The 24,809-nt window shown below is 35.6% G+C and overlaps 3 protein-coding genes across 5 annotated transcripts in view; 2 read left to right on the top strand and 1 right to left on the bottom strand.

The window, feature by feature from the left end:
• The window catches only part of LOC123705742 (E3 ubiquitin-protein ligase RNF13), a 31,357-nt gene extending 28,746 nt beyond the window's left edge, over nt 1–2,611 (top strand). For all 3 annotated transcript variants that reach the window (XM_045654733.1, XM_045654734.1, XM_045654735.1), the window contains 4 exons: nt 188–286; nt 416–462; nt 1,223–1,485; nt 2,468–2,611. In XM_045654733.1, coding sequence (XP_045510689.1) covers nt 188–286; nt 416–462; nt 1,223–1,485; nt 2,468–2,523 — 465 coding nt within the window. In that variant the 3' untranslated portion in view covers nt 2,524–2,611. The remainder of the gene's footprint in view (nt 1–187; nt 287–415; nt 463–1,222; nt 1,486–2,467) is intronic.
• Nucleotides 2,612–7,317: 4,706 nt separating this feature from the next.
• On the bottom strand, nt 7,318–11,864 carry LOC123703348 (60S acidic ribosomal protein P0). Its single transcript, XM_045651287.1, has 7 exons — nt 11,768–11,864; nt 11,496–11,586; nt 10,974–11,210; nt 10,069–10,225; nt 8,984–9,108; nt 8,123–8,359; nt 7,318–7,755 (listed from the first exon to the last, which is right to left on the bottom strand). Exons 2-7 carry the CDS (start codon nt 11,547–11,549, stop codon nt 7,615–7,617), a joined length of 951 nt encoding a protein of 316 aa, XP_045507243.1. The 5' UTR covers nt 11,550–11,586; nt 11,768–11,864; the 3' UTR covers nt 7,318–7,614.
• Nucleotides 11,865–12,370: 506 nt separating this feature from the next.
• Nucleotides 12,371–24,727, top strand: LOC123703539 (PAX3- and PAX7-binding protein 1). Its single transcript, XM_045651597.1, has 16 exons — nt 12,371–12,709; nt 12,958–13,085; nt 14,266–14,526; nt 15,187–15,328; nt 15,927–16,028; nt 16,411–16,546; nt 16,775–16,964; nt 17,149–17,272; nt 17,694–17,882; nt 18,691–18,866; nt 19,405–19,469; nt 20,139–20,308; nt 20,947–21,127; nt 22,237–22,370; nt 23,354–23,528; nt 23,950–24,727. The coding sequence occupies exons 1-16, from the start codon at nt 12,550–12,552 to the stop codon at nt 24,002–24,004; spliced, it is 2,388 nt and encodes a 795-aa protein (XP_045507553.1). The 5' UTR covers nt 12,371–12,549; the 3' UTR covers nt 24,005–24,727.
• Nucleotides 24,728–24,809: the final 82 nt, after the last annotated feature.

Raw genomic sequence — 24,809 nt, 5'->3', positions numbered from 1 at the left:
ACGTCATAGATGACCATTCCATTCCCTTAATGCCCTCACAGCCCGCGATTATTGCTGCATCGATTAAAAAAAATATGATTTGTTAACTTTTTCTTTATAACCAAATTTAATATGTCAAAAACACCCGAAAATAAAGAGAACAAACACTATATTTCTGAATATTATTAAGACATTAATGATTTTTCAGGGTGGCACGTTCGAAGAGCAGCGTGAGAACCCGTTCGTGCGTGCGGCGCGATACGTCGCCAACCTGCGACTGCGCAGGGAAGCTGCTAACAATGCTGAGGTAAATGTATAACTACCCTCATTTGTATAAAAAAAATGTTATGGAATGGAAAAAAAATATGTTGAGATTTTGTGTCTATTTACATTACTGAATTAATTTTGTACTGACTTCATCGTTTCATTTGTACAGGAGCCGCAGCCCACTGAAGACAATGAACAAAGTAACACTAACCAAGTGTAAGTGTATAGAATTACGTTTTTACTAAATAAAATGTCTTGTGTAATATTAAGGTACTTAAATTTACTTAAAATATTCACAATCCCAAAAAAATACAATCGAATTGAGAACCAAGTACTCCATTTTTAAGTCGGTTAATTTTTCTTACAGTATTACATTAGGTTATCTCACAAAAGGATCACCTCTTACCAGAGGCGTTTGTCGCATTTTCACATTATATCTCTGGAAAACCGTTTTATATTTTCGGATATTATTTTTGTCACCAAAATTTTCCAGAACAAAATTGATTGTCCACAACTATTAAATAAATTTAATCTCAGAGTTCCTACTAGGTACCCGCGTAATAAAATTACACCTTTGGCTCCTCCTCTGCGTAGGACCGTATTTGGCCGAAATTCACCCATTTGTAGATTAAGTAAGTTGGTCAACGAGCATGCCAATTTTATTGATATTTTTCACGACAGCTGTAATAAAATCCGCAAGTATTTAAAGGAATTATCTTGATTTTGTTTACTTTTTATTTATTTATTTTTTTTTTGCTTTGTATACCACATAGTGACTTGACTCATTAATCATGTTGTGTTATCCTGTAAATGTTTGTCACAATTGTCTTTTTTTTGTTATTTTATGTACCCTAGCTCTAATTATTGTTGTGACTGATGTTGGATAACCTAAATAAATAAAAATAAAAAATAAAGTATTGCAGCTGCCTATCACGCTACATAATACACTATAATAAAAACGAACTCTAAATTACAGTGTAGTAGACGTAGAGCGTGAAGTAGACGGTGACGAATCAGCAGCGCTACTACCTCGCTCAGAGCGGCGTCGCTCACGGCGTAGAGAGAGACGCGAGCGAGCCGCTCACTCCGCTCACGCTCAGCCCGCTCGAGCCGCTCCACCGCTCGGCCACCAAGCTGGCTCGCTCGGGAGCCAAGCTGGCCAGCTCACACCGCAAGCTGGCCCAGTACGGACGCTGCGGCCCGCTCAGCCGTCGATCAATGGTGGCGAAGGAGAGATCGGTGAGTATGGACACTCGCCGGTTGACGCGTATTTGGGAAGCTTTTGGCTGTAGTTCGAATAGGGATTTTTTTTAATTGGATTTGAATTTAATGATTGGAATTCGGAATTTGAAAGAGGAGCATATAAATTTGTTTTTTTTTTTCTTATTCTGAATTTGAATTCTGAAGCACGAGCACGAAAACTATCGTCAATGTATATCGTCTTCGAGAGGATGACGTTATTTTTTAATATTATAAAAAATAGTTTCTTTCGCGCACGACGGGGCGCTTTTTAAATTCTTATACAAATGATCTCAATGGCAATAGTTTTTGTGCTAATTTTTGAGTTGGGGGTTAAAAAGTCATGGTTGTGAAATTATGTAGTGTATAAGTATTTTTTGAGAAAAAAGACTTTTAAACTTAGTAAACTGTGGTTGCTCAAATGAATAACTTTATTCTCACTGCTTATCTCTTATTTTTTATTAAGGATATTATAAGGTGTTGTAGTTCACTTTATATTTGAGAAAAGACTTTTATATTTAACTTAGTTATAGCTACTTAAATTTATTATTATTCTTCTGATTTTATTTAGTACGTAAGGTTTATTTTTCTTCTTGATAAATAGAAAAACATTTTGTCTTGTATTCGATTGAACATGTAACTAAAATTTATACATTTAGTTTTGTAATCGTTTAAACTGAGATCTCTTTTATAGCTGTGACAAATAATTTAACTAAGGATTTAATATGTTAATATATTTTTTTTTAAGAAAGTAGTTTGTAGTTTTTATTTATTCGTTTATACCCAAAAATTCTGAATTTTTCCTTTTAAAGCATCCTTCATATTTCCGTTAAGAACTCACAGCTCAAATTCCCATTGCAACAACTAGTAGTACTTGATTTTTACATTATTTCGAAAATACACTCTTTTTAAACTGCATTGTAATATGAACCTTACTCCTACACAATAAGTATCATTTTTAATTGCTATATTATTTTTCAAGGTGTGGCAGCCCTGCCCGCTCAGCCCAGCACAGACGGACATATTGTCAATTTATGAGCAACAATTATTTTATACAAAAAACACTATTTATTTCCCGACTTCATATTTTTCACGAGACAATACAGTCGCGGTACCCTAGTATAAACTAAGAGGTCAATTCTTGTTGTTATTTCTATGATACCAATCAGGAATTTTATGTCGAATAAAACGTCTTAAATCATTGCCTTGTTTTTTTTAGAATACGTCAGGAATTTGTTAGAAAAATAATATTAACCTCGTAACGCCCAGGCTATTTTTACCAAACATGGGCTTGCAGCCCAAGTACCTTTTAAAAGGTTCACATGGTGCAGACCCGGCGGTGTTGAAATCTAAAAAAAGTGCCTTATTATTTCCGTATGAGCGTGGGATTTTTTCTGCGTGTAAATGTATATCAGTGGAAGGTTTTGAGACATTAAATAACCCCAAATTCGTTATTCTTTATTTAGGCATATGGGCTTTAATGTATTACAAAACTCGATTTCGCAAAATTCGTATTTTTTAAATTATTGATTAGCGGTAAACAATATAGGGTTTATTTTATAATACAAAAAACAATGAACATAAATATTTGGATTAATAGATGTCTTCCAAAATTTTAATGACCAAAAAGATATCTCACACTAACAATCTGAGAAAAAAATATCAATTTTTGAGCAATATGATCATTATTTTCTGTACTTATTATTTTTAAAGGCTAGTTTATCACGTGTTTTAGGATTTCTATCAGAAGAAATCCACTTCCAACAGATAACAGAAGCAAAAATAAACAAGTTTCTAAATTGGAGCCAAAAACACGATAGCAACCTATATACCTTTTAAAATCAGAATAGTAAATTGATACATTTCTATAGAAATTTTAAATAATTTTGCAAATAAGAGTTGGTTTTTAATAAAAAAATATTATTTTCAGATTCTTCAGAACTTGAAGAGCTTTCTTAGTTTTGGTTTATGTTGAAATCCTCATCTACAAATACATAGTTCATACTCTTCTATATCTGACTGATTTAATACTTCTAAAGCTTCTTCGATATGCTCATCTCTCATTGGGTTACCTGAAAAGGATAGGTTCTAAAATATTCAGTAACGGACTCAATAATTTACTTTATATTATGAAGGAGAAAACGGTCTAAATCATAAGTTGCAAAGGCAAATCAAATTGATTAGTGGTTTATTCCCTTATACCTTTTAAAATCCAATAATATGTTAATACTCTTATACCTTCTAAAAGGTATCCAGATTTTACAAGGTTATTTCACACGCATATTCTTTATTTTCGCGTAAATCTAAATGTAATTATAATATTTATATATTTGGCAACAAGCAGAGTAAGATACTCTCAGTTAAAAACCTAAGATTGCATCAATAATCATGGATTGAACTTACCACGTCCTCTAGTCAGTCAAGATGGCCAGACTTTTCGCCGGAAATTACATATATTTTCTTTTTCTATTGACACTATTGCTTAACCATAGACAAAAACATACTTTCCAGTAGCCGGATAAAAAACAGTAATTAGATTTGGCGCGTAATTTAAAATGTTACGGCGTTTTCAAATCAGATACTGTCAGATACCTTTAAAAAGGTACCGTGGGCGTTTATGTCATAAAGTTGGATAACAGCTTGGGCCGGTACCACTATCAAGCTGCATGCCTTTTATTAGGTATCTGGGCGTTACGAGGTTAATCAAGTGAAAAATACTACAACGAACGTTGTATGTTGTGTTTTTTTCGGAAGTGATGTAATAATAAGTAATTGTAATAGGTTAATTCCCGCCTTGGATTTTTTTATCTGTTCAGAAGAAACAACGGAGAGTTTGGCGCTTATGACTTCGAGAATTATTAAATAATAAAAAATGTCTGATTTGATGTGAAACAAATTGACCTGTCTTACAGAATTTGGGTCAGAAAGCATACAATTATATCACATTTCTTATGTGTCTAGTTCTCAAAATTAAACTTCCCTTATTCGTTATTTATGAATTCTTACTGTTATCATATATTCGATTTTTCACGTGTTTATTTTAGTCAAAACTTACCTTGACAATCTTTTATTTTGATATGTAATCAATTGAATATTGTATGAATTCCTTCAACTTCTATATGACAGGTATTCATATATGTTAATAAATTTATTCTATTGTAAACCTGTATATTCATCGAATAAAAAAGCAATAATCAAGTTTCTGGGAACACGCCGAATTTAGACGATTTTATCTAACACAATGTAAAGTCGAATGTATCTATATAGATTTGTAATATATTGACTACATTGAACCGTACGAAATAATTTCCTGTGAACTTCAATTTTTTACATTAATTTGTAATTGTAATTTCACGTGAAATTTGTTACAACTTCTACGGTCCATGTTGAGTGCAGATATGTAAATAAAAGTTATAGTTTTAAGGTTAGCGCATATTTTATAGCCAGCCATAATACTTAGATGTAATATAATGTAACGGTCTGTCCGGTAGATGAAAACGTTAGCTATATCCAGATTCGCGTGTTTTTATATAGCATAGTTCTTACACATATGTTATTTTGTGCACGTGAAAAGTGTCCACCTGGATATTTTTAGGATTTACTTTGGAAAATACGACTAGAACTTTGGAGCTCGATTATCAGTTGTATTAATTGTTTCTAATGTATGTTCTAAGGTAAAACTGGACTTATTTGAGAGTATTTTAAATTTATAATGTATCTTTAGTGTATATAACAACCATGGAAGTTGGTGCTACTATGTACCATTTTCTCAGTTATCATTTCATTGTTAAATTTTATTTTATATTTATTTCAACGCTTTCTAACTTAGGTTTGTCCTTCAAACGCTTGTTTAGGAATGGTAACTATTGTGATATGTTCTGATGACCATGTTCAATTAAGTTGTTAGGATATAACCAAAGAAATAAAATCGTTTGACACGGATACATCTTTTATTTTTGTAATACCCTATAAAGTACACACTATTTACATCCCTACCATCGTATCAAATCTATAAAAATTAACAAAGCAAGGAAATCTTTCTGAAAACCGACGTACATAGTAAACTCACAGAAAACAAGGAAAAGTTTGCAGTTTCATTGCAATGGGCTTGGTTCACATTTAAAATCGCAAACAAGTAATGAGTGTAGGCACACACAAATAATAATAATTATTCCAGTCTTAAAACTTTTATTGAATTTTATTTAATGTTTTCAAAACTTTATACAATTTGTTTAATAATTTCTAGAGGCTTATATAGATAATAAGATCATAAAAATGTACTGAAACAATTTTACTACCTATAGATAATTCCGTTATATTAATTCGCTTTTTGGACTTACTATATTAATCCCTTTTGTGTACTATTAAGTACAACAATAAGTAAATCATTAGTGAATTTACATCAAACGAGCGAATGCTCATTATACTATATCATACCTACCTACTATGTCGAATTATTTTTTAGTGTAAGATCATGCTTTCGTTGTTCTGGCGTGTCCGAAAAGATTATACGCAATGATTTAATACTGAACAACACAGTTTTCGTTTACACTAAGAGCACGAAATAATGCTCTAGCTCTATGTTCATTTGATGTAAATGCACCGTTTAACAAATTACAATAAATTCATATATATTTTTATGGCACCTCCTGTTCTACACCGATCTCATTTGATTAGATATGGATTATGGAAAAATGCTTAGATATTAGTTTTAATATTAATATCCTATCATTTGAGAAACTAGTAAGGAAAATGTTATACCTAAATTCAGCCTACTCTAGTTTGAGTTTGAACGATTTTATTGACTGCTTACTGCTTAGGCTTGTTTGAATTAGAACAAAATTAAGCCGGCCAAGTGCGAGTCAGACTCGCGCACCGAGAGCTCTGAACAAACCTACTTTTTATTGAGTTGTAACTAAATGTACCTATGTTTTAGCAATTTCTCTTTTATATGTGCTAAGTATACGACATTGCTTTTAACCAAATTTCAAGACACTGTGTATATGGGAAGTACAATGTAGGTTTTGATTCCCTTGCGAATGACGAAATTTGGGATAATTTGCGGCATAGACGGCTGTATGTTCTTTTGATTGCGTTTGACTTATTTTTTCTCAGCTTCAAGAGACCGTAGACTTGAATATTTTGATATAAATTTCAGCTCGATACCTCCACGCTTTTCTGAGAAAAATGGTGATGACTAATTATTGTTCCTCTATCTGTGCTATTGCTTCGTACCGAATTTCAAGATTCAGAGTTCACGGGTTTGGTGAATATCAATTTAATACATGTAAACGTTCACGGGTTGTAAGTTTAAATCTATAATTTTTTTTTTATATAGTTAATCGTATTAGAAATTGACCTGTGTCATAAGACGTAACAGTGTACCAAATCTCATAACTCTGTGTATACGGGAATTACCCTGTAGCTTTTGGTTTCCTTGCGAATGTCGAAATTTGGGAATTTTTTTTTTATATATAGGTATTTTTAACTAGCTGTGTCCCATGGGTTTACCTGAATTGCTCTCAGAACAGTAAACAGGTAATTGCTCCGTTCCTATTGTGCCTATACAAATACATAATATATAGGCATTCCTCGGTAAATGAATTTGAACAATAAAATGTTTTTTTTAATCAGACCCGTAGGTAGTTCCAGAGATTCTTCAGCTTATATTATTATAGATTGATAAATTATTTGGTACATTCAAAATACATAGCTGCTACATGTAATTTTCTACTTGCTCAAACCTAAATTACTTTTCCTAATAAAGGGCTCATATTTTCACAGTTGCCATTGCTATAATTTATCAAATAGGTACAAAATAAAACACAAAAATCCATCAAAGTAGCTTTATTCAAACATAAGGCCGCCATACGGGCGTCCCACCCGGCGGCGCAAACGGACGAGCAGCCACAGATGTTTCATTATGGAAACTGAATGACAATGAAAGGTGACAAAAGTGGTACAAAAGATTGAATACATGTAGTCAAAGAGCTGATGACATTTGCTCTTTTAGTCAGGTGTTTGATGACTTTAGTCAGGTGTATGATGACTATAGCCACGTGTATGATGACTATAGCCACGTGTATGATGACTATAGCCACGTGTATGATGACTATGCAGTGTGTGTGTCTAGTCAAAGAGTCCGAAGCCCATGTCGTCATCACTCTCAGAGTCTTCCTTCTCGGGCTTCTTCTCCTCTTCCTTCTTGGCGGCCGGCGCCGCGGCAGCGGGCGCTGCGACAGCGGCAACCGCTGCGAACTTGCTGGGGTCCTGAGAATAAATAAAATATATTGAGTGTTTTTGTGTATTTATTTACCTCATCAAGGACTAATTAATTGGAAGATATATCATTTTTAAGTTTCATATTTCGAAAATTTCTTCAATTTTATTTTTAATTAGCAGATAAAACATTTTGAAGTTGCCTATTTAATCAATTTCTTTAATTTATTTTTATAATTCTTCAAATTACATGTAGAATGAATGACATGAATGTTCAATATTAATTCGAAAACTAATCATACCACTACAAATATTGACAATTTTCAATATGAATATATAATAAAGTAAAGTATTTTATTCAGTTTTAACCATTACCAAATCGTTTAAACATGAAAATTTTAGATTTAAAAACACAAACCTTAATGAACTCCTTGATGGTGGTCGCTTCCTTGAACTCAACCTCGGTGACGGCAGCGATGGCCAGCAGGTTCTTGAAACCGTTGGCAATCGAGTGTGGAGCGGAGGCCACTGTGGGGTAGCCAATGGACAGAGACACAGCGGCTACGTTGGCCACTCCCTCCATGAACTTGGCGCGGAGGTCCTCCGGCTTGATGTCCAGGATTGAGGGGGCAAAGATGGTGCCAGAGTCGTACACCTGGAGACATAGAATAATTTAAGTTAATAATGCAATATGAGGTTAATGTATAACATGACTTATAAACAGTGTGGGGAACATCATTTAATGTACAAGTGTTACAAACATTAAATGTACATCCATTTGTAATTAAACACTTTAGTATTTCTAAACATACCTATTATATTTTGTCATTTAGGGCCAAAAATATAAATGTTAGGGAGTTGTAAGATATATGAGTAGATTAAATTGAAAACTAAAAATTTTTTAATAATAATAAATGTTAGTTGGAAAATATGTCTGTACATCCACTGGAAGTCAAAACCTGAATTAAGGTCTGACCCTGATTACTACACATACACATACTTTCCCAAAGTCTAATTGTCAACCTGCATTTTGTGTGCAGCTTGTACTCAACGCTTTGGTTCATTTTATTCAATAAGATATTAAAAACCAAAATTATATAAACTTTAGCTTTATGTTTAACAAATATATGAACCTTGTAATATAAAATGTAATAGAGATAAATAAAATTAAATAAGAGTAAAGAAAGTATAAAAATTAATGCTCCAATATTAATACCAACTCTACAAAATCTAATTATCATTATAAGAAAATATGTAATATATTTATAAGAAAACACACCTGCTTCACAACAAGACCGTACGAGAAGGGAGAGATGTTCAACATGTTGAGGAGGGTGGCCTCGGAGGCGCCCACCTTGTCGCCGGGCTTCAAGATGTGCACATCGTTGATGATTTCAATGGTACCTATAAAATAAATACAATTATTAGAATAAATATCTAAAATAGGTTACAGTCAAAGCCCGAAAATGTCCATAGAGCAAAAATATTTGGTCATAGTAAAAGATCCACATCGCGAAATTTGTGTTATAGCTCTAATTTCGTGTTATAATAAACTAATGTTCAGAAGAGTGAATAAAACAATTTTACATGACAAGTTATTGTCTCTTAACCAAGGGCATTACCATTTGAATTTGAAAAGCAATCCTGTTGATCTCGATTATGATACAATATTATGATGCTCATCCTTCAGAACATGGCATTTCACTATGTAGTCTTTCTATGATTGGCCTTATTCATTGATTGTAAATCAATAATACAATATGAAAGGTTTTTAAGCTATTGCACAGCTTCTATCGCCGGCCTTGAGCGCGGGGACCGAATCCAGCAATTCCGTAACGAAAAAAACCCCACGCTCCTATTCCGACAGGCACAGGCACAGAGGTTTGGCTTGAAGGCATGCTATGCAATAGCTTTACTGCAGCAGTCCCTGAGTGCCGTACGTTTTTTATTTTTATAAAAAGTGAAATGTATCTCCAAATTGCCAGTGCAAAATTGATCCACTACAAATCACACTAGGATAGAATTGAAGAATTAATTTAGTCTGAAAGCGAAGCCAGAAAATCCATATTTGTATTCCCTGGTATTAGGACAGACATAAGTATTATATTCTATCATAATAAATAAAGCTTTGGTGTAGCCCATTATTTATTTTTTTATCTTTACTTCAAACTTGAAAATAATATTATTGTTGCAAAAATAAAAGATGCATGTTGATTTAAATTTTTCTTGCAAAAATGCATTTTGTTTTTCAATTAACCTTTTGGTAATGATGTTTTTCAAAATTTGTTGCATATTGACTATTTCAATATGATAATTCTTGATTTTTTTTATAAATTACACGTTTAAAATAAGTGTATCTCTTACCCTTGGAAATCTTGGTGGGGATGGACAGAGCCTGGAAGAAGGCAGTCTTCTCGGGACCGAGACCGGTGTTGTGGGCTGGGATGATGACCTCCAGGGGAGCGATGGCACCGGGCCTGGCGGGGGCACGCACCTTGTTCTCCAGCAGCTTGTCACGGACCTGTAGAAAGTATTAGGATTAGTTAGTCCATTAATTTTTGGATTGTGTGGGTATTTTTTGTCTATTACAATTATTTGTTTGTGGAAGCATTGGTATATTTTATAGTATTTTATTAACCCATTGAGCCCCAAGCGGCCCGAGCGGTCAACGACACAATAGATTTTCTATTGTGTCTGTGATTCCGGGGCCTGAGTTATTAATAGTACATTTTTTGTGGTCTTTGTGTTTATGTCAGGTAAGCATGACTTAATAAATAAAAACTTAATAATCCTTGTAACCCTTTAACCTTTTCAATATGCTCATAAATTCTAATTGTAAGGATAATGCAGTAAAAGAAAATGTATCTCCAAATTGCCAGTGCAATTAGTATCAAATAACTATCACACTAGGATAGAGTTGAAGAAATTACTTTAGTCTGAAAGCGAAGCCAGAAAATCAATTTATTAATTCCTGGTATTAGGACAGACATACAAGTATAATATTTTTTCTTATTTCTAATTTAGAAAGTTAATATCCATCTAGGGTTGAATATTGCATGTGTATTACTAGCCAATTCAAAGATAGTTCAACAGGAGCTATTTAAGAACAGTCACACTAACTAACTAACAGTATCACTAACAATAATAATGCATCAAAATTACATTTTTTATGATAACAGATAACAAGTTTACAACAATTTACATTTTTGATGGTTCAATGTTAGAATAAAAAAAAAATGGCAAGTAAAGAATCATATAGCGAAACAAACCTCAACAAGGTCACCACGGGTGAAGACAAATCCGACATTGCCCTTGATGTGGGGCAGCAGCTGCTCGAGAGCTGGGTTGGTCTCCAGATGGTCCTTGATGGCCTTACGCATCATGGTGTTCTTGCCCATGAGGACAATGCTGTGGCCCCTGAGGGAGATACGGATCTGCTGCATCTGGGTGGAGCCCACATTGTCGGCGCCCACAATGAAACATTTGGGGTACTCATCCAGCAATTGCTGAAATGTAAAATATATATTATTAGTTTGCTGTGCTGTGTACGCCGCTACTGTTTATGGAACATTGATGTCGGCTATTGAACGTTTAGAAATAAGAGATTTTGGTGATGTTCGTATTTACTAGTTATCAAAACAACAAAATAATCTAAATATGTTAGAATTTTAGGAATAGCATGTAACAAATAAGACATTTAACGTAAAACTGTGAACAAAAATGACGTGTCCCCGTGTACAGGGGCACGCCGTTATTGATAAATAATAAACATCAAAATATGTACTCCTTACGATAATCTTGGTGAAGTAATTGGTCTTCCAAGTAGCCTTGTCCTCCCTACCCATCGTGTCTGTGTGTAGGGACTTCGGAGAAATTTAAGGACTGCAAAAGATTTAACCCGAAATGAAACATACGCCAAATTATACATGTTGGATTTAGAAATAAAAAAGGCAAAATAAAGTGCACAAATCACACAAAATTTAATATAGAAGAAGGCAGGACTATAATATTGAACAAAATATAAATGATTAATAGGATTTACTTTGATATTTTAAATACGTACCAAGACAAAACGCAAAACGCACAATTCCTGTGCGCGCGGGACAAATAAGAATGTCAAATCTGCAATTGACAGATTATTTTACATTTAACTCTATAAGTTATGGCTACAGACTACAGATAAATAATTCTTATCATAAATATAATATTCTTCATACAAAAATGTTCAATATAAAATATCAAATATTTTTCTTAAAACACCAAGCTGGACAAGTTGTATGCAATTTGGATGATGTTCATTCTAAAATAGTGGTTATTACAGCAATTTAATCGTATTACTATTTGTTTTCTACCTTCCAAAAGTGATTTACAAATTTCAGAAGATTTTAACAGGGTCAGCAATAAATGAACAACGTAGCGGACACTATAATCCTACAGTTTAATATGCTGTGCATTAAAAATTTTATGAAAAATATATCTTTACTAAATATTACCATAAACTATAAACTACTCTTCTCCTTTTTCTATAATGGCAACTCATGATCCCACAAATAAAATCTTTACTTTAAGATTGCGACTGAAGGACTTGTATCCATGGTTATGAATAAATTATTAAAAAAAAAAAAACAAATAAAATCTCATGACATCTGAGTTCTGACTTCTGACGTATGTCAATTGTCATTTAAATTTGACGAAATTTGACATCTTTGTCTTTTGTGGCTTGGTCTGCATTATTACTGATTTAAAAAATTCAAATATGACTTACAATTGAAAAATTTGTTTCAATTTTGTCTTTTCTTTTTGATTTTCTATAAGTGAATTAATCTTGTATTTACTCGACCTAAAATGTCGTTATTTCGCAAGCCTAAAAGAATTCAAAGACGCGTGTTTTGTGCTGACGACGATGAAGATGGTGAACCGGAGGCGCCGCCACCGCCAGTGATTAGTAACAAAAAAGAAAACAAACCTGTAAAAACTCCGTCATTGTTAAGTTTCGTCGACGAAGGTTTGAGATGAACTAAGCATCAATATAATTGTTTATAACCTCCTAATCAAATTATTGATTATATACGTTACCTCGTACTTATTTGGACTTTATTAGTTGTGTGTTTTTACCTACAACTCAAAATTTTGTGTTTTTCAACTCTCAACTATCAGTATGTACTCAACATAATGATAAAATGAATTCTCATCATTAAAAAAAATACATATTTTTTGTATCAAGGCCTTGATTATATTTCTTATCAATTTCAGAGGAAGATGGTGAAGTTTTTAAGGTAAAGAAGTCGTCACAAAGTAAGAGGTTGTCAAAACGCAGGGAAAAGGAGAAACGGGTACATCCTGAGGGTGATAATAACAAAGTTGACAATAATGTGACTGAGGTAATGATTTTAATTTATTAACTGGCAACAAAAAAAAAACGCAAGACATTAATAAGAAAATATCAATACATAACAACTTCAAATAAAATTTTATAAAAAGCTGCATTTAAACGTTGCTTCATTTGAGAAATATGCTTCTACAACTATAATTCAAATTATAGTCCTTTTCACGTAGGATGATAACTGTGACACTTCGTCGTGTTCCTAATTACGTATTTTATGTTTAAAACGCAAAAATAATTTTAGTGCATAATATTTTTATTTTATGGCGGCATTATTACCAAATATATAAAAATGAAACATCTTAAGCTTATAAATCAAAAACAGTATTGTTTAGTTTAATATAATGAAAAATAAAATAAAATAACACAAAAATATAATACCTACGCAATTTGTGTACATGAAATGGATCATTGAAAAATCATAGAGTTGGAAAACATATAATCGGCGCCCATCTTGTGATCGTTTGTCAATCGAGTCAATCGTCTGTACGAGTGCGTCAGCCTTGTATACAAGTTGCATTTTTATATTGATACTTTACGTTTATAATTCTGTTATTGTTACTAATTGTTATTGTTGAGTTTTTGTTGCTGTTGTTTGCTAAGTTTCCTTAGTTAATTGTTGGCGAAATGCCGAAAAAACTAATTTTGGTACTTCGTTCAAATCGATTTCATCCATACTAATATTATAAATGCGAAAGTAACTCTGTCTGTCTGTTTGTCTGTTACTCAATCACGCCTAAACCACTGAACCAATTTACATGAAATTTGGTATGGAGATATTTTGTTACCCTAGAAAGGACATAGGCTACTTTTTATTGCGAAATATGTACCACGGGCGAAGCCGGGGCGGACCGCTAGTTTCCATATAAAATATTATTGATTATCGGAAACAATTGATATGATTTCAGTAAAGACATGTGTCAAAAATCGACGTGTCACAGAAATCATCTTAGGTGGAAAGGACTATAGTATATATAAACTGCATACACTGATAATCCTCACAATGTTACTAGCCACTCTCTAAGTTTGCATTTAATATGTCTATTACTCAAATATTACATTTATTTCTGTGCCTCTGTACAAATATTATATAATCCAATGCAGCTATCACTACTAAAAATTTAAGTTAACATAATACAATACAACCTATAAGTTATCACATCTTATTTAAAATATAGGAAAAGGAAATGGCACCAGACTTAAAGGAAGTCCCAAAGAGAAAGAAGAAGGTGACCCTCGAAGGGTTGATACTCTCTGGTCGGGAAGCGCTAGCGGCTGACGGTGCGGGGGACATATCAGAAGAGAGTGCGAACGAAGATGAGGATAGTAGGGGATTTCATCAGTTCCGAGCCGAGTCCGTGCGCGCGGCGCTCGCGGTTGCCCCGGGACACATACCGGACGCGGCGCTCATCCACGCTGCGAGAAAAACGCGACAGCAGGTATGAGAGGTGAGGGACTAGGAGATGGCCACCGATTGGGATTGACGACACGATAATAAATTTGTCTTGCAGATAGATACAGCTGTGGTCATGGGCGGTCTTCGGGTGGCAGCTGTTTAGTTTTAAGTTAGATTGAAATTCGTTATCAGTCTTAAAATGATTGTTGTAAAATTATCTATATTTTCTTACAACAAACTATACTACTTTTAATAGCTACTAGAAAATACAGCAATAGAATACTTTATCTGAATTAAATATTTTGGAGTTGTCAAGAAACTTTTATAAGCTAAGTAATATAAGTGTAATAGTGTTTGAGTTGAATGAAAATGACATGGTTTTATAGAAATAATTATAGAAATAAATCATTTTTTAAAACATGAATTGACATTGGTGTTAAAAATTAATCGTAATTTAATTACATTTAAATTTTAAATAAAAAAATATAATACGTATACCGGCCGAAATGATAACCTCCTCTTTTTTTTGAAGTCGGTTAAAAATTTTGTTTGATAAGGTTGATATAATTATAAAATATAAAATAAACATTATATAACATATTATATAAATATCTCCACTTAAAAGTGAACAACATATCTAAACCATGTTGCATCAACCCAAACACAGTGCGACAATATCACCAGCAAACGATCCCATTTCTAGGCTCGAGAGCTTGGTGACTATGTTCCAATAAAGTCGGAAGGACGCGGGCCTCGGCTGATACATGAAGACGATGATGATGAGGATGAGGAAGACGGCAGGATTCAGGTCAGGGGGCTGGAGCTGCCAAGCGATAAGCCTAAACGTAAGTTATATTGAATTTGTCTTGTAATAAATATAATGATGTGAATTTTGAATGTGAAAGTTTGATTAAAATTGGTATTGTGTATTCGATTCGCAACTAAAAAACAAAGTAATTTTGCAAAATCATAATGAATTTAACATTAATTCATGGTAGTGGAAAGATTATTTCTTGATCAGCACTAATACTTAATATAATTTTTTATTTTCATTCACAGTCTTTCATAGAGTGCAATCTCGGTATAGTGTTTTGTAAAAATTCACATCAGTGGTAATCTTTTAGGAACAATTACAACAAACATTTTTATTTATTTATTAATACTTTTTTGCTCATACAATAATTATGCAATAAGAATTAACCTAAGAATACATGAATTTATATTTTTTGGTTTTTATGGCATTCAAATTTATACTATTATAAAATTTATACTAAGAATACATTTAAACAATTGGCGGCCTTATCGCTATGTAGCGATTTCTTCCGGACAACACGACGTACAGAGAGAAATTAAATTAGAGGAAAGGAGAAGTTTTTATTTAAGTAAAATGACTGAACATTTCATAGCATTATGACTCATAATTTATGAGTACTAATTTTCCAGGCGGTACAGCAGCCATCCCCGATGATGAGATGAACAGCGAGGGTGAGGAGTGGGAGGAGCAGCAGATGCAGAAGGCTGTTCCATCAATTGCGGATATAACTGGTGAGGTGACATATATTCTTTGTCTATTGTCAGGTTTTACTCATTATTTAGATAGGTGTATACTTAATTTTAAAACATATAGAGAAATAACATTTTTTGTACCATAAGACGAAAATAAAAATGCGTTTATTTATAATAATTATGAATAAACACATTTAAACACAATCAATACAAGTACGTTTTAACCCATTGAGCCCCAAGCGGCCCGATTGGTCCCAGACACAATAGATTTTCTATTGTGTCTGTGGTTCCGGGGCCTGAGTTACTACCACTATGCCAGTAAAATTTAAACAAATAGTTTATAACTTGCACATTAACACTCCAATCAATCAATCATCTTCCATACATTCCGCAGAAACATTACCCTACATTTTTTCTTTAGGCGAAGGCTCCACAGAGCTGAACCCGTTCGCGGTGGCGCCTCCGCCCCCGCGGTTGGAGGCGCCTCATCTGCGTCCACTCACTGATGGGCCTCCGCCCGCCACTGCGCAAGAACTGGTGGATGCTTTGAATAAGAGGTACATGTTGCAAATTATATTTTTATGACATTATTAATAAAATCTAGGATTTTAATAAATAATCAAGGTGTTTAAAAATCTAGGATTGTGAAAAAAATAAAAAAAATACTAATTTTCAAAAGACCACAAGCAAAGTATATTCATCACCACAATCATCAAATAAAATTTTGTGTTTTGTAAATTTTGTAATGATTATGGATCTCAAAAAATATTTTCTATCCATTCCAGACTAAACGAGCTCCGAACAGAGCGGCAGGCGACACTAAAAAAGCGTGATGAATGTAACGAGAAACTTCTAGAAGCGGCCAGAACACAAGAGTTGAGGACGGCTAAATGCAAAGAATTAGATGCTGCTTATAAAAGAGCGCAGGCTGTTAGAGGATATATCACCGATTTGATCGAGTGCTTGGATGAAAAGGTTTGTAACCCCTGTTTATATTATCTGTAAGTAATGTTTCAAAATAAATGTAGGGAATGTCGCGAGAAGCATAATTTTGAAATGACTGGCATTTATTGCCTGATTTCCGTGGTTTATTTTAATCATATATTTAATATCAAATAACATAGTCATTCCAATAAGCATAATATTCAATTTTTTCCAGATGCCGCAGCTAGAAGCGCTAGAAACTCGAGCGCTGCTACTGCACAAGCGTCGCTGCGAATTCCTCGTCGAGAGACGAAGGGCAGATGTTAGAGATCAGGCGCAAGATGTTTTGGCGTTGGCAGGTATGGTTATGATAAATTATATTTGTATGTAAAATTGTAACAAAAAGTTTTTTTTTTTTGACGTGACAACGTCTTAAATTAGGTTGCGGCTGGGAGTCACTTATGAAAAAGTGTAACGCTCGGTAACGTTACGATGAGTCACCGAAAGAGGCACGCGGGCATGGTTAGCCCGCCTAAGAGCGAGAGAGACAGAGATAAAAAGTCGTTGTCACGTAAAACTTTCGCCCGTATACCGACTTTACAGGAAACCATTTTTTTTTTTTTTTTAAAAAATTTTTTGTTGTATTTTTTTTTTTTGTAGGCTATTCCATGGTCACGACCAAAAGGAGCAAAGTATTCATGACAATTTTTTGCAAAAAATGCGTGAAATTGCGAAATGTTGCGAAAGTTACTGACTGGATGCGTGTTTGTGTGTGCACAGCGCGTCCGGGCGCCGCGAAGCCGGCGGACAGCGAGGAGAAGCGGCGGCGCTGCGCCGAGCGCGAGGGGCGGCGGCGCGCGCGGCGGCTGCGGCGCGAGGCGGCCGGCACCGCGCACCTGCACCGCGACGGGGACTCCAGCGACGACGACCTGCCGCCCGCCGACCTGCCGACCCGCCGCCAGGAGATCGGTGAGCACTAGCGGCGCGAGGCGGCCGGCACCGCGCACCTGCACCGCGACGGGGACTCCAGCGACGACGACCTGCCGCCCGCCGACCTGCCGACCCGCCGCCAGGAGATCGGTGAGCACTAGCGGCGCGAGGCGGCCGGCACCGCGCACCTGCACCGCGACGGGGACTCCAGCGACGACGACCTGCCGCCCGCCGACCTGCCGACCCGCCGCCAGGAGATCGGTGAGCACTAGCGGCGCGAGGCGGCCGGCACCGCGCACCTGCACCGCGACGGGGACTCCAGCGACGACGACCTGCCGCCCGCCGACCTGCCGACCCGCCGCCAGGAGATCGGTGTGTCGCGTGTACAACGCAACGCAGTCATTCAATGCTGCAAACACCTGACTAGTCACTTGACAATGCACACACACAGACACATAACTGTGCTTTTCACTTACAAATCAACACTTATAACTACGAAAGAAATATGTGACATCTTGCTGTCGAGATAAAAAATGTAAATTTAAACTCGATTTTATATAATACTAGCGGTCCGCCCCGGCTTCGCCCGTGGTACATATTCACGTTTTCTCTACATAAGAACTATCCCCGAACTTCAAGGAATATTATAAAAAAAAAATAACGAAATCGGTTAAGCCGTTCTCAAGTTATGCGCTTACCAACACATTTTGGGATTCAGTTTTATATTATAGAATTTTTTATTTAAATTTTAAAGGATTTCATACTTTTTCAAACTAACTAGTTATCAAATTTTTCACACAAAAAACTACGCTTTACCAAAAAAATAAATCTTATTATATCACAACAGAAACGATCCGCGAGCTGTCCGCGTCCCTGTTCGCGGACGCGCTGCCCGCGTGGCGCAGCGTGCGCGGCGTGTGCCGCTCGCTGGCCCGCTGGCGCCGCAAGCATCCCGCGCTCTATGGGGACGCGTACATCGCCGACTGCCTGCCGAGGCTCCTAGCGCCTTATGTGAGGCATCAGGTGAGGATATGTAGCTAAAAATGGCAAAAAATGACAAAAAAGAGATAAAAAATACCCCATACCACCAAAAAAAAACAAAAAAAGATAAAAAAATTATTCGAGACAAACATTGCAACCGCGACGTCATAAAAAACGCGCGGTCTAAAAAAATACTCGACTCCAACGCGAACGTTGTAACGTCACACGAAACTCGCGGTTACGTTAGCTGCGTGTGCCGCTCGCTGGCGCCGCAAGCACCCCGCGCTCTACGGGGACGCGTACATCGCCGACTGCCTGCCGAGGTTACTAGCGCCATATGTGAGACATCAGGTGAGGAGGATATGAAACAAATTACAAAAAAAATACTCGACAACCAAAAAAAGGAAAAAAAATGATGAAAATTACTCGAGACAAACATTGTCAACACAAAACACCAAAAAATTCTCAACACAAACATTGTGAAGTCACACAAAGCTCGCGGCTACGTTAGCTGCGTGTGCCGCTCGCTAGCCCGCTGGTGTCAGAGTCTTTTTTTTATTTCGTACTATATTTTTTACAGCTGATACTCTGGAACCCTTTGGCTGATGAAGACAATGAGGACTATGAAAGGATGGACTGGTACAAGTGAGCATTATATTTTTTTGATTTCAATCGTAATTTAATAACTAGATTTTTAATAACCAGCCACTAACTCGTATAAATCAAGATTTTCCATCTTAGTAAAAATATACCTCTGTGCGACACGTTATTTAGCTATTTTTTTTTTCTAACCAATAACTGACAAATTCGATGCTTTATTAATCACTAGCGGTCCGCCCCGGCTTCGCCCGTGGTACATATTTACGTTTTCTCTACATAAGAACCATCCTCGTACTTCAAGGAATATAATAAAAAAAGAATTATCGAAATCGGTTGAGCCGTTCACACGTGATGCCGTGACAACGCGAAACGGGTTTCATTTTTATATACCTACTAGCGGTCCGCCCCGGCTTCGCCCGTGGTACATGTTTACGTTTTCTCTCCATAAGAACCATCCTCGTACTTCAAGGAATATTATAAAAAAAGAATTAACGAAATCGGTTCAGCCGTTCTCGAGTTATGCGCTTACCAACACATTTTGCGATTCATTTTTATAGTATTACATTTTTTTTTTTTTTTTTAGTATATAGATTAGTTCATAAATATTTTTAAAGGATATTCTAACGAATAAATTATTCTTTTCCACAACTACCTTTTACACGTTGACAAAAACAATTCCTAAACACATTTTCTGTTACCTACTCCCAATAACAGATGCCTCATGATGTACGGCGTCCGCTCTGAGAAGAACGAAGAGGACTCAGAGGAGTCCTCCTCAGAGGAAGAGAGTGAGATAGTTGTGAGTGAGGATACAGTAAGGGAAGATGTGGACCTGATGCTGGTGCCAACTATTGTTGATAAGGTCCTGCTGCCCAAGGTCACAGGTAAGTTTAGTTTTGGTACAGAATTATTTAAAGTAAGATTTGGAATAGGGTTGTTGAGGTGAATTTTTTTTTATGATTTCTTCCTTTGGAATTAAATTATGGTACTCCTGTGTAAAGCCTGTTCTTTAAGTTGGCATTTCTTAAAATAATGGGTACTATTCAAAATCATTTATGTGTAACTTTTACATCCATAATCCTGCTGTTTTCAGTTTCTTATCTAGATATAAGTTTTGCTCATATAAGGCTCTAATTTGTTAAAAAAATAAAATATTAACTAAATTTTAATGCCCACGCCGCATGCCACAAAATCTTGCAACCCAAGACGACAGAAATGTCGAATAATATACAATGCCAAAAACTTATCAAGCCCAACTAACTTTCTTTTTTCAACCTTTATAGGTTGACTAATTAATTATTTATCTAAGGGCCGATTTTTCAATCCTTGGTTAAAACTTATTCGTCCAGTAAAGTATTACACGATAATATTAAAATGTCACATGTGAACTGTCAAATACAGGTAATTAGAATACATTTTTGAAATGGCAGTTTAATACGTTATTCAACGAATAAGTTTTAACCAAGGATATCGGGCCCTAAATAAAGTATCCAATGACTAACTCAATATAATTCGTTCTCAGAGCTAGTAGAGGTAGCGTGGGACCCGATGTCCGTCCGCGCGTGTATCCGTCTCCGCAACATACTACTGCGCGCCGCGGAGTTACCCGTACAGACTTCGCTGAAGAAGCTCTCGGAGGCTGTGTCTTCGAGACTATCTAGTGCCTTGAGCAATGATGTTTTCCTGCCCACTTTGCCGCCGCAGTAAGTGTTGATTTTAGTGCTAATGATGTGTAATATTAGTTTGTAGTGTAATGTTTAAAGTTTGGTAATTGAGGGGTTGTAAAATGTATGAAAAAACAAATTTGAAGTCCGGTCAATATACACAATTGAAAAAACATTTTATTTTATATATATCCGATTTAATCGAAACTGTAGATATCGAAATTGGTAGATATCCAATTTAACCGAATTTAGAAATCTATAATTTTGGTCCGGTTCATTTTTTTTAATGTTTTCACAGAAATTTCACTCTGTCTGAATTTTGGTTATTGGATTACTATTTTTATATCGAAATTGCTCGTCTGTAAAACTCTTAGCGTTCTTACAAACGGAATGCAAGTCGTGAACGGCAGTGGGTACTTCAGCCGTCGACGTATTGATACTGCCGTCGACAGGTGGCGACGGCTGAAGTGGTCTCTGCCGTTCACAACTCGCCGCTCGTCTGTTAGAACGCTAAGAGTTTATGTATGAGTGATTGTTATTTCATATTTGTAGTAGACAACTCATGTTATTGCAATAACAATTAGTCATTAAGGTTTTTAGTTAACCCATTGACCCCCAAGCGGCCCGATCGGTTCACGACACTATAGATTTTCTATTGTCTGTGATTCCGGGGCCTGAGTTATTACATAAGTATTGTACCTATAATTTTTTTTATGCTATAGGATAGCAAACGAGCAGACGCGTCGCCTGGTGTTAAGCGATACACGCCGCCCATAAGCGTCCACTCCACTGGGAAGTGGATGTGTTGCTATCCTCAAAGGGATTTGGAAGGAGTTAGGTAGAAGGGGCGAGGATGGGAGGGAATGAGGATAGGGACGGAGAGGATGGGTGGGGGATGGGAAGGGATGTGGATATATTGTTATCAGTTATAGTGCCACAAACTTATCTGACCCGGTGACGCTGTCACTGATGTCGCTTTCTTTTTATATAAACAAAATATTCCGTATGAAAAGTCTGTAAAAATGTGACATTTCAAAATGGCGGCACGTAGTTCCAGTTTTTGCCACCGGGTCAGATAAGTTTGTGGCACTGTATATGTGTTTGTGTTGCAAATAAAATGACAATGAGATAAAAATGAACGGTGTCAGCGTGCTGGAGGGCGGCGGCAACCAGTTCTGGCGGCGCTGCGTGGGCGCGGGCGTGCGGCTGCTGCGGGCGGCGCTGTGCCTGTGCGCGCCGCCGCACCCGCTCGCTGGCCACCGCGCCGCTACAGCACTCATCGGTGCAGTATTATATTCTTTTTTATACTAGCTGTGCCCCGCGGTTATTCTTGTAGTTTTGATTATTCTTGTAATTTATTTATTTATTTATTTAACAGTTTTATGTACCATTACAAATTTTACAAACTATAATATTAAAAGAAAAGGAAACATTCACAGCACATAAGGCAACCTTATCGCTTATCAGCGATCTCTTCCAGGCTGCCCAAGGTGAAGGATAAAGATTAATATTAAATGGGTACACGGGTGGCAATGAAAATAAAGATAAAAGAGAGAAAATAAAATACATATTATATGAAAAATAAAAGAGGATATAATACATACTATTATTTTGAAGGAAAAGCTAAATCAGAGAAATTTTTATTTAAAAGAGTTTTAAAGGAACTTTTCGAGGAAGCTCGTCTTACAGCTGTAGGCAAAGAATTCCAAAGTCTGATAGCGGTTATTACAAAGGATTTACCAAGGAAACTAGTGTGGTGAGGAGGAAAGCTAAGGAGAAGGTTATCAGCGGAACGAAGAGTATAAACACCTGAATCTAGAAAATTAAATTGTTCTTTTAAATAGGAGGGAGAATTGGGATCAAAGAGGATGGAAAATAACAACTTCAACGCATTTGCATTCAACAGTAACAAACAAAATAACAACTTCAACGCATTTGCAATGTTGATTATTCTTGTCTATACTTCTATACTAATATTATAAAGAGGAAAGGTTTATTTCACGCATAAACTACTGGACCGATCTCAAAAATTCTTCCACCATTAGAAAGCCGCTTCTTCACTGAGCAACATAGGCTATATTGCATTTTAAATAAAATAGAGATCCTTACCAAAAATGCAATAATGTAACCCAAGGTGTAAAAAATTCCTAGGGAAAGCTAATAATAAATAAATAAATAACACAAGCGAAAACTTAGTATGGGATTAAATCGTGCCGTGTGTGAAAATTGTCCTGAAATATTTATTTATAATACTATGTCCAATAGAAACTCTCTGCTGCGGCGCGGGCGCAGGCGGTGGGCCCCAACTGAGCAGTGTGGCGGCTGCGCTTGCGCACACGTTGCCGCGCTCGGGGGAGCTGCGTGTGCGTGCGTTGAAACGACTCGCACAGTTGGCCAGATTGGCACTGTCAAGGCTACAGGCGGATAATCCGCTGCATTTGTGAGTATTGATCTATATTTATTTTAATTTTTTTAGCCACGCCTGAAATCGGTTTTATCTGTAAATCTTCAATCATTTCATTTCGTGCGCCTATAGATGTTTTACATAAAACATGCACAAAACACATCCACCTACCGATTTTATTTTATCTATATTTTGTTATCCTTTGTTTTTTTTTTTTTTAATTTAATTTTACCTTATAATATTATGTACGCGAAAGTGTATTTGTTCGTCCCCCTTAGTTAGTCTTAGTTTTAATCGCAAAGAAACATCTCATTCTTATTATGGGAAGATCGATTATGATGCACATATTTTGAATCTTTCTGAAATTTATAAATTCAGATAACAAAAAAATCCCATTTCATTCAATAAATTATAAGATTTTACACAATTATTTATCATAATTATTTTCTTTTTTTAGGAAAGCATTGGAACAAGCCAGAGCCGTGTTAGCGGAAGCAAAGGCGGTAGAATGACAACGGTCGCAGAAATAATTCACGAGTATATCAATATACTCTCTCCATAACTGATTATTAGGAAGATTTATAAAAAAAAACATAGAATGCACATTATTATTGGCTGATTAGTAATATCCTGTTATTGCAATAATAATTATACACTTTAAAATTTAATATAAAAATTAATTAACATTCATAGCCGGGATGCAGGTTTTTGATTAAAGAAATAGATGCGACGCGCATTATTGCCAAAAACCATTAAATTTGAAAGAATATCCTACTTTATTAGGGCAATTTATCGATTCTTGAAAATATAGTTGTTATTTTTGCATACTATTTAATGGAATGCAATGATATGTGTAGAAAGGAAAGTATTGACTTCATTTGTCTCTTTTTCACTCACGATAATTGAATCATGCCATCTCACTTGGCCGGTTTGTGCGTTAGTGTGCCGTTTGGCGTTTTTGAAGATCGAATGTTGGGTTGGTAACACTTACCTACACCTTATTACAAATTATAACATCATTGATGGCATCTGTATTCTTTTAATTGTATAATTTATTTTTGTATTGTGTCTTTTCTTACATTAAAAAATATGTAATTATTAAACACCAATATAAGAAAATATATTTTTCATGGCGACAATTGTTTCAAGAATTGTGATATTTCCAGCAACATTTCGATTTGTATATGTTGTAATGTAATGCGAATGATGTAAGAAATAAATGATGGGTTTTTAAATGGTGTTTTATTATTTTCTCATGCATGAAGTAAAAATAAACAGTGAAACAGATTATGCATAATGTATCTGTCCCATACTAGG

Source organism: Colias croceus, chromosome 2 (assembly GCF_905220415.1).
Source record: "Colias croceus chromosome 2, ilColCroc2.1".
Classification (NCBI taxonomy): Eukaryota; Metazoa; Arthropoda; class Insecta; order Lepidoptera; family Pieridae; genus Colias; species Colias croceus.
This window is presented reverse-complemented; position numbering and strand designations above follow the sequence as displayed.

Coding starts and splice junctions, on each gene's coding strand:
- LOC123703539 (XM_045651597.1), top strand. CDS start 12,550: ATGTCGTTATTTCGCAAGCCTAAAAGAATTCAAAGACGCGTGTTTTGT. Junction 16,547..16,774: donor GTGGATGCTTTGAATAAGAG/GTACATGTTGCA, acceptor TATCCATTCCAG/ACTAAACGAGCTCCGAACAG. Junction 17,883..18,690: donor GACCCGCCGCCAGGAGATCG/GTGAGCACTAGC, acceptor ATATCACAACAG/AAACGATCCGCGAGCTGTCC.
- LOC123703348 (XM_045651287.1), bottom strand. CDS start 11,549: ATGGGTAGGGAGGACAAGGCTACTTGGAAGACCAATTACTTCACCAAG. Junction 9,109..10,068: donor CCCCACCAAGATTTCCAAGG/GTAAGAGATACA, acceptor TTTATTTTATAG/GTACCATTGAAATCATCAAC. Junction 7,756..8,122: donor CCATCAAGGAGTTCATTAAG/GTTTGTGTTTTT, acceptor ATTTATTCTCAG/GACCCCAGCAAGTTCGCAGC.